Source organism: Drosophila innubila (genome assembly GCF_004354385.1).
Source record: "Drosophila innubila isolate TH190305 chromosome 3R unlocalized genomic scaffold, UK_Dinn_1.0 2_E_3R, whole genome shotgun sequence".
NCBI lineage: Eukaryota > Metazoa > Arthropoda > Insecta > Diptera > Drosophilidae > Drosophila > Drosophila innubila.
In genome coordinates, this window is record NW_022995380.1 from 9513150 (window position 1) to 9522983 (window position 9834).

Here is a 9834-nt window from a genome sequence, read left to right on the forward strand (position 1 = left end):
ATAAATTAAATTAAAAATAAAAATAAAATCTTGTTTGCGTGCGCTTGAGTCTACGACACCATCCTCTGCACTGCCTACTAAACCTTCTGGCTGACCAAACGCTGCTATATGTAAATCAAAATAAATGCTAACTTTGACCTGAATTTTGACGCACTTGCAGGCCAAATTTTCCAAAACGCCGTCTTATCGATGAAATTGTCATAGCTTTGTTGTCACAAAATTTTAAACTTGTATCTTAAGCCGTTTGGTCTGTGCAATGATAAGTGAATGAATGCATGATTGAATGTATAGGACAAAGATTTATATATATATACAGTTTGTCGGACGGCAGTTCGCGTTGGTGACGAAAGCATCACGAAGGATGCGAAAGGCGACTAACAATATATACAGCTAAGTTGGAAAATTTGCTACGACTCTACGATCAGATTGAGCTATATACCGATCGAAAGGTTTAGTCCAAACTTACAAAATGGCATACTAAAACTTTTTCTAATCAACCTGGGTCATGAGATACGGGGGTGTAAGTTGGAGGGGATTATTATTTATTTTTTATATTCACTTAAATACGCGTCGATTGATGCCTCAATCACCAAAATCCGATAAATGGTTCAAAAGATAAATAAATTTGAAAATTTTAGTGGACTTCTCAAAATGAAATGAAAAATCAGTTTGTTTGTCTGTTTGCATCAAAGCGCTAAAAAGGCTTATATGTAATGATGGGGATTTATTCCTTTTCGAAAATCTAGAAATGTTTGTTCTACGACTTTTTGAAAAAGCCGCTAGTTTAGCGGAAAAACAGTTTCCAAACCAAAAAAAGCTACAGATATGTTCTATATATCATTGGAAAGTTGTGTTTAAGGCGTACCTTTGAACTTTTTTTCTAAAGTACTCAGGTAACATTATACAGGTGAAATAAAGTTTTATAGCTTTCATTTTGGCGATTTCTGACAAAACGATTCTAACGATTTCTGTTAAATTTTAATATCTTGTAATACGTACAGTTTCGCGTTTTTTTTTTGAATATGAAACATAAATTTTGGTTGAGGGGTTTGGAAGATATTACTTTTAAGTGAATAAATACATTTTTCTGTCGGTCGAAAACCACGTTTTAGTACGAAAAACTTTTTGGTTTTATGAGAACTGATACAATATGTTATATATATATTTTATATATCCTGACTAAAGTTGGATCAAATCGGACCACTATATCATATAGCTGTCATAGGACCGATCGGGTTAAAATTAGGTTTTAGAATGAAAATCTTTTTTGTTTAGTGAGATATTTTAACCAAATTGATAGCATATGCATGTAAGGTAGTTTTAAAAACCATGACCGAAAGTAGTTCTTATCGGACCACTATATCATATAGCTGTCATAGGACCAATCGGGCGAAAATCAAGCTCTACTGTGAATTACTTTTTGTTTTATGAGAAATCTTAACCAAACTAATAGAATATGCATTTAAGTTAGACTTATAGACCTTACTAAAGTTGGTTCTAATCGAACCACTATATCATATAGCTGTCATAGGACCGATCGGCCGAAATCCAAGTCTTGGTATGAAAAACTTTTTTTTTTTCATAGTAAGTACGGGGTCTCCGACAGTAGAGTATGCTCGGCTGTAGCAACGCGAGCAAAGCGAGCCGGGGGCGAAGCCAACTAGTTTTTCTTTATAATTAAAGACAAACATTTTTTTAAATATGAAATTTGTTCAACAACTAAATTTATATATTTTACTATTTGCCTGCATTAATGATAAAGTTAGAATGTCAAAAGCAAAAGCAATTGCAAAAGTTTCTGATATCCCACAAAAAAAACCTCTACACGAGGTAAAAGTCTAGTGACGAAGCAATTTCTAGCCCCAAAATATCTGATATCCAATTTTGTGACGAACAAAATTCAGTTTAATCTAAAAATTTTAAATAAAAATATAAATTAATAAAAAAATCTTTTTGGAAAGGTCAGTTCATTATATTTCATTGTTGAAAGGTAGATAGATAGATTATAGAATGAGGTGATTTTACAATATATTTATAGTTCACTTGTACTTTTCTGAATTTACGGTTCCTTCTATGAAGTAAAGCTGTTCCACACTTTTGTCTGGCATGCATCCACACACCATTGTACTCGCTGAAAAAAGTCGCAGATCAAACATTTCTAGATTTTTGAAAAGGAATAAATCCACATCATTACATCTAAGCTTATTTAGCGCTTTGATGCAAACGGACAAACAGACAAACTGACTTATCATTTCATTTTGAGAAGTCCACTAAAAATTTTAAATTAAAAAAAAATTTTACCGAAAAGCCCCAACAGGCCCATTAGCTGCTATCATTTTAATTTTTCCCTCCCACTTACGGTGTATCTCATGACCCAGGGATTAGAAAAGTTTCAGCATGCCGTTTTGTAATTTAGTACGCGCGTTCTATTTTTTTTTTCATTAATTTATATTTTATTCAAAATTTTAATATTAAACTCAATTTTGTTCGTCACAAAATTGGCTATCAGAAATTTTTTTGGCTTTCGTCAGTAGACTTCGTGTAGAGGTTTTTTTGTGGGATAACGTTAATATCAATCAAAACTGTATTATTTTAAAAACTGTGGGTGTGGTGGTTTTTCGCGATTTGCCGGGGCGGTGGGGGCGTGCCTTAAATTTGAAACAAACTTGACCTGTGTTGGGTACATAGAAATACCTCTTATAGTCTCTGAGACCCTTTTGTTTATACGGACAGACAGACAGACGGACGGACATACACATATGGCTATATCGACTCGGCTGTTGATGCTGAACAAGAATATATATACTTTATATGGTCGAACATGCATGCTTCTCACTGTAACATATATTCCAACTAACACAGTATACCCTTTTACTTATACTTATAAAAATGAAATAAAATCTTGCTAATAAAAATAAATTAAATTAAAAATAAAAATAAAATCTTGTTTGCGTGCGCTTGAGTCTACGACACCATCCTCTGCACTGCCTACTAAACCTTCTGGCTGACCAAACGCTGCTATATGTAAATCAAAATAAATGCTAACTTTGACCTGAATTTTGACGCACTTGCAGGCCAAATTTTCCAAAACGCCGTCTTATCGATGAAATTGTCATAGCTTTGTTGTCACAAAATTTTAAACTTGTATCTTAAGCCGTTTGGTCTGTGCAATGATAAGTGAATGAATGCATGATTGAATGTATAGGACAAAGATTTATATATATATACAGTTTGTCAATTAATTGTTTGCAAAATGAAAAATGGAACACAAATTCAACTTTAACTACAGAATTTATTCAGATAGGCACAGCTTTCCAGTATTTTTCTTTTACAGGTGTATGTATTAAACTATTACTTATATATATATATAAAAAAAATAACAAAAATTAATTCAATAACAAAAATAAAACAAAACAAACAATAAATGGCATATTTCAGCGTGTCAAGTAATTGTTTGCAAAATCTTAGCACTGTTTGCAAAAATGGTTAAACCTAGAAAATTAAGAAAAAAAATCGGCTAATTTTTTGTGTGCAGGCTATTAGAGTCTATTACGGCTTGAATCCGCCGCGACATGGACTGCACAAGTGCCCCCATGTCATATAGGTCAGGTAGATATGACCATTCCTCTTGAATCGCTTTAATTAGAGCACTTTTGTTGGTTGGGCTCCGATTAGCTACCCTATTTTTCAAAAACGACCACAAATTTTCGATGGGGTTCAAGTCTGGAAACTTCACCGTTGGCACTATGTTCTTCTGTAGCAGCGCTGTTTTGGGTTTGCGCCATACTTTGTTCGGTCCATCGTGACAATATAACATTATTTTGATCTCATCACAAAAAATAACGTCGTCCCAGCAGTCCGCTGGCTTACTTTGGTGACCATAAGCAAAGCATTGGCAAGCTCTCTGTTATGGTGTGGGGTTGTTTTTCATCAAAAGGTGTGGGAGTGCTGCGCATTTTTAATGATGTAATGACCAAGGAGTACTATTTGGATATCCTTAAAAAGAAGCTTACGACAAGTGCCCAAAATTTTGGCTTTTTTGACCCCCAAAACCCAAATAAGCTAAAATACAAGCTGTATCAGGACAACGATCCGTAACATAAATCCCTACTGTGCCGGACCTGGGCACTGTACAATTGTAGCAAGGTTATAGATACCCCTGCCCAGAGTCCAGACTTGAACCCCATCGAAAATTTGTGGTCGTTTTTGAAAAATAGGGTAGCTAATCGGAGCCCAACCAACAAAAGTGCTCTAATTAAAGCGATTCAAGAGGAATGGTCATATCTACCTGACCTATATGACATGGGGGCACTTGTGCAGTCCATGTCGCGGCGGATTCAAGCCGTAATAGACTCTAATAGTCTGCACACAAAAAATTAGCCGATTTTTTTTCTTAATTTTCTAGGTTTAACCATTTTTGCAAACAGTGCTAAGATTTTGCAAACAATTACTTGACACGCTGAAATATGCCATTTATTGTTTGTTTTGTTTTATTTTTGTTATTGAATTAATTTTTGTTATTTTTTTATATATATATATATAAGTAATAGTTTAATGCATACACCTGTAAAAGAAAAATACTGGAAAACTGTGCCTATCTGAATAAATTCTGTAGTTAAAGTTGAATTTGTGTTGCATTTTTCATGGTGCAAAAAATTAATTGACAAACTGTATGCACAAGAACAACAATTAAACGGCTTGTCTCCGTCACACAGCAAGCGAGATCACTGCAGTATTTATCTAGATCTGATCGTGTATATATTGCTTGTCGCCTACCGTACCTTCGTGCTGCTATCGTAACTGGAGCAGACTGGCGTCCGCAGAGATATTTGTTTATAAAATGAGTAGTTGGTGGTACGAGAGTCAGAAAGTTGACAAAGTCGACATACTCCATGAACTTTTTAAGTACGAGACATAAGACATTTAAAAGTTAATCAAAGTGCTCTTGGTGACAAGTGCTTTATGAAAATCCTTTTGTCAGTTATACTTAGAAAAGCGTTGGCGATGTCAATCAAATGGGGAAATTTTTTGGTTTTGCTGGTGATATTTATCTTTCAGTTAGAGTCAACGCAGGCCATATGGTTTCCGTGGTACTTCCATCGTTATGGCTTTGAACCGCACAGCAGCCGTCATAGTGGAGCTGTGAACATAGCTCCGTCTAGTGGATCTAGCAAAGGACCAACTTCCAAATCAAATAAAGGTAGCTTGGCAACCTGCCCACCTGGCTATGAACTCAAGGGTTCGAAGTCTATTTCTCCAAGCGTTTACCTGTGCGATGATAACCCCGTTGTAATGCAGCTCGCTAGACTATATGTGGTCAGTCCGGAACGAATTGTGCTCCTCCTGGCCCAGCCCCTGCTGACTGAGTCGTGCGATGAGATTGCCGATGTCCTGGAGCACATACACAGCGCCACAAGTAACTGTATATTAACTGACGACAACATTTATGGCAAGCTGGCCAATGGTCTTATGTACTATAAGACAGAGGTTTGTGATGGCGGAAGCGAGGGCAGCAGCAATAAAAAACGCTGCGCCAGTCTGAATGATGCACACAACTGCCTTAAAGAGCTTCGCACAGACATGATCGAATGCGAAGCACCAGCGGATTGGTATGAGAAGCGAAATGCGACTAAAGTCTGTCAGACTTTTAACGATGTTCTCGACTGCTACTATACAAGGGGTGCTATGTTGTGCGGCTTGGAGGCAGCCAAACAGCTTAGATCCTTCGCTGGCGATAGTATGAAACGTGCAATGATCTATCCCTGCGAGGTGAAGAAACGTTTACCAAAAGTAAATGATCCCATGCTTATATCAGGGACCTCTGGTAACAAGGCCAAAAGTTATATTTATAGTTTGCTATTCGCATATTATTTGCTTAAAGTTATTTAAATTTTTTGCTACCACGAATATCTGTATTTATATATTTTTGATATGCTGATATACTGGCCTGTTCGGGGCGGGCAACTCATTTATCAACTGCTGAACCACATGTTTTGGGCCTAATGCTAACTTAAGTGTTTTGCTATTTCGAGTAAACTTCAATAAATACCCGGGAGACTTAAACTGTCGACAAAATAAGCCAATTGCCGACATCTAACACCCATACTTTAACTTGGGCCTCTGTGTGGGCCTGTGTGTGTTTATTTCTTAACCGCAGGACACAAATAGCACGTTCTGGTTTGCTTTGAAGGTTTCCTTCGAGCAAAACTCATCAATTATGTTGACGCGACTGCAAATCTATGACGTGCGGGTCTTAGCAAGTGTACGTGTGTATATTTATCCCACATAAAAGTCCTCTACACGAGGTAAAGTCTAGTGACAAAATCAATTTTTAGCCCCAAAATTTCTGATATCCAGTTTGATTTGTGACGAACAAAACTAAGTTAAATATAAAAATTTTAAATAAAAATATAAATTAATATTAATAAAAATAAAACGAAAATTGGCATTGTGCAGTGTTCGCAAAAAAGGTGAGCTTCTTTGTACATAAAAAATTACTTTTTATGCAGTGTCGAATGACAAAACGGTAGTTCGCATTAGTGACGAAAGCATCACGAAGGGTGCGAAAGGCGACTAACAATATATACAGCTAAGTTGGAAAATTTCCTACGACTGTCCGATCAGATCGACAGGTTTAGTCCAAACTTACAAAATGGCATACTAAAACTTGGCTAATGGGGCCGTTGGGGCCTTTTGGTAATATTTTTTATTTTTTAAAAATTCTTATCAAATATACGCGTTGTTGATACGTTGATACCTCGATGAACCAAATCCGACAAGTGGTTCAAAGGATAACTAAATTTTAAATTTTTAGCGGTCATCTCAAAATGAAATAAAAAAGTCAGTTTGTTTGTTTGTCTGTTTGTATCAAAGCGCTAAAAAAGCTTAGATGTAATGATGGGGATTTATTCCTTTTCAATAATCTAGAAATGTTTGTTCTACAACTTTTTGAAAAACTGCTAGTTTGAGGGCTAAAGCACTCAGGTAACATTTTACAGGTGATATAATGTTTTTAAGCTTACATTTTGGCGATTTCTGACAAAACGGCTTTAACGATTTCTGTTTAAAAAATAGGCGAAAATGGGCATGCGGCACTGCGCAAAAAGTAATTTAAATGTACAAAGAAGCCCACCCTTTTTGCTCACAGTGCACACTCCAATTTTTGCTTTTTTTTATTAATTTATATTTTTATTTTAAATTTTTAGATTAAACTGAATTTTGTTTGTCACAAAATTGGATACAGAAATTTTGGGGCTAGAAATTGCTTTTGTCACTAGACTTTTACCTCGTGTGGAGGTTTTTTTTTGTGGGATATGATATAATGGTCCGCTATGAACCAACTTTGATCAGGATATATAGAACCAAGTTAAATGCGTATTGTATTAATAAGGTTGAGATTTCTCATAAAACAAAAAAGTTTTTCACACTAACACTTGATTTTCGCCCCATTGGTCCTAGACAGCTATATGATATAGTGGTTCGATAAGAACCAACTTCGGTCAGGATGTATAAAACTAACTTAAAAGCATATTCTATCAATTTGGTTAAAATATCTCATTAAACAAAAAAGTTTTTCATACTTAAACCTAATTTTGACCCGATCGGTCCTATGACAGCTATATGATTTAGTGGTCCGATTTGAACCAACTTTAGTCAGGATATATAAAACCAAGTTAAATTCATATTGTATTAGTTTGGGTTGAGATATCTCATAAAACGTGATTTTTGACCGTTTTTTCAAAAATCGCCAAAATGTAAGCTAAAAAACCTTATTTCACCTGTAAAATGTTACTTGAGTAACAGTAACATGAGTAAAGAAAATTCAAAGTTGCGCCTAAAAGCCCTCAAACACACCTTTCAAATGATATATAGTACATATCTGTAGCTTCAATAGCTTTTACACTGTTGACGATTCAATTTTAGCGGGAAATACCGTTTTCCTGCTAAACTGTCGGTTTTTTGAAAAAGTCGTAGAAAAAATATTTCTAATTATTCGATATTTAAGCGCTTTGGTGCAAACTGACTTTTTTTTTTTTTTTGAGAAGCCTTCTAAAATTTCAAATTTATTTTTCTTTTAAACCAGTTAACGGATTTGGGTCATCGACGCGTGTTTTTGATAAGAAAAAAAAATTTTTTAAAAAAGGCCCCAACGTCTCCACAAGCTGCGATCATACAAAATTTTCCCCTCTATTTTCTCACACCAATTTTCGGGTACACAAAGATGATTTATCTTCATTGTTGGTATATTTGGTACAAAAAAAATAATTTAAAATATATTTAATGCCCTTTTGTTAATTTTAAAAAACAACGTAATTTAATTTTATAATTTTTACATTTAACAGCAATTATTGTTCATTTCTAGGGCCTCGACAACGCCATTTTTGTGCTTTTAAGTTTTAAAAAATTTTTAAAACAGTCTTGGATAATAGAGTCGGTCAATTTGTATGGAGTAACAAAAAATTAATTTTATTTCATAAGCTCTATTTTGATTTTAGACCGATGATTTATTGGGCAAACCTTCTTAGAATTTGTTGTTTTGTCGCAAAAAAAAAATGACCCACTCTACTCTAAATTCATTTTTTTAAGGATCTTGTATGCTGAGTGCGCCAGAAAGGCTACTTTTTGAAATAGTTTTAACTTATATAAAGTTTAAAATAGCTACAAAGACTAATTTTACTACGAAGTTATGTTGCTCATAGGAATGTGTGTTCTAAAAATCTCTAAAAGTAACCCAAAAGGTGGTGTTTCTGAAAGTATGCAAGCAATGCTTTTGAATAACAAAAATATTTGGAGAGGTTAAGATATTAAAGTGTTTTTTAAAATTACCTGATTAATTTACAAAAAAGTTTAAAGGCACGCCTGAAAGCCCTTAATCACACCTTTTCAAGATATATAGAACATACCTGTAAATTCTATGGTTTGGAAACTGTTGACAATTTTAGCGGGACTTAGCGTTTTCCCGCTAAACTAGCGTTTTTTTGAAAAAGTCGTAGAGCAAACATTTCTAGATTTTTAAAAAGGAATACTTTCCCATCATTACATTTAATGTTTAATTCTATCGCTTTAATGCAAACAGACAAACAAACAAACTGACGTTTTATTTCATTTTGAGAAGTCCACTTATAATTTCAAAATTTTATTATCTTTTGAACTAGTTGTCAGATATGGGTGATCGAGGTAGCAATCGAAGCGTATTTATTTTTTTAGCCAAACGGCCCTATTAGCTGCAATCATTTAAATATTTCACCTCCATCTATCTCATGAGCCAGGTAAGTAAGCAAAAGTTTTAGTGTGCCATGTTGTAAGTTATGACTAAGCCTTTCGATCGGTTTAAAACTCGATCTGATCGGATAGTCGTAGCAAATTTTCATTGTTAGCTGTATATATTACCCTTCGTGCTGCTTTCGTCACTAGCGCGAACTGCCAGCTCGAATTCTTTGCAGCGTATGTCCAAGAATCTGAAAAGATCCTCAACCGTTGGAGCATCTAATTCACGACTTCCCTCAATCTACTTGCGACAAGTTTCAGCATCCGTTTTTGCCAAAACCAAGTGTTGTTTTGACCAGCTGCATACAAGCCCCGTTCAATCTCCGTTTCACCATCCGTTACCTTTCACTGAATTGCAATATCTGCCTTATGAGTGTTGGGCATATTCATGAATGTGTCCAACATAGCGCTTACAATATGACGTAGACGATTGTACCGGTCAACAAGACAATTCCATGCAGCTTCATATGCTGCCTCCAAAATTGGCATGTGACGAATTAAATCTGCGGGTTCATCAATTAAAAATGTAAGTAAATAATGAAACTTCTGAGCTTCATTTAGATTATC

At 35.0% G+C, this 9834-nt stretch overlaps 1 protein-coding gene across 1 annotated transcript; it reads left to right on the forward strand.

Moving 5' to 3' along the window:
* Nucleotides 1-5004: 5004 nt before the first annotated feature.
* On the forward strand, nucleotides 5005-5979 carry LOC117792551. Its single transcript, XM_034632732.1, has one exon. It carries the CDS (start codon nucleotides 5005-5007, stop codon nucleotides 5887-5889), a length of 885 nt encoding a protein of 294 aa, XP_034488623.1. The 3' UTR covers nucleotides 5890-5979.
* The last annotated feature ends 3855 nt before the right edge of the window (nucleotides 5980-9834 follow it).

What these genes read in the sequence shown, in the direction of transcription:
- LOC117792551 (XM_034632732.1), top strand. Translation starts at nt 5,005, where the DNA reads ATGTCAATCAAATGGGGAAATTTTTTGGTTTTGCTGGTGATATTTATC.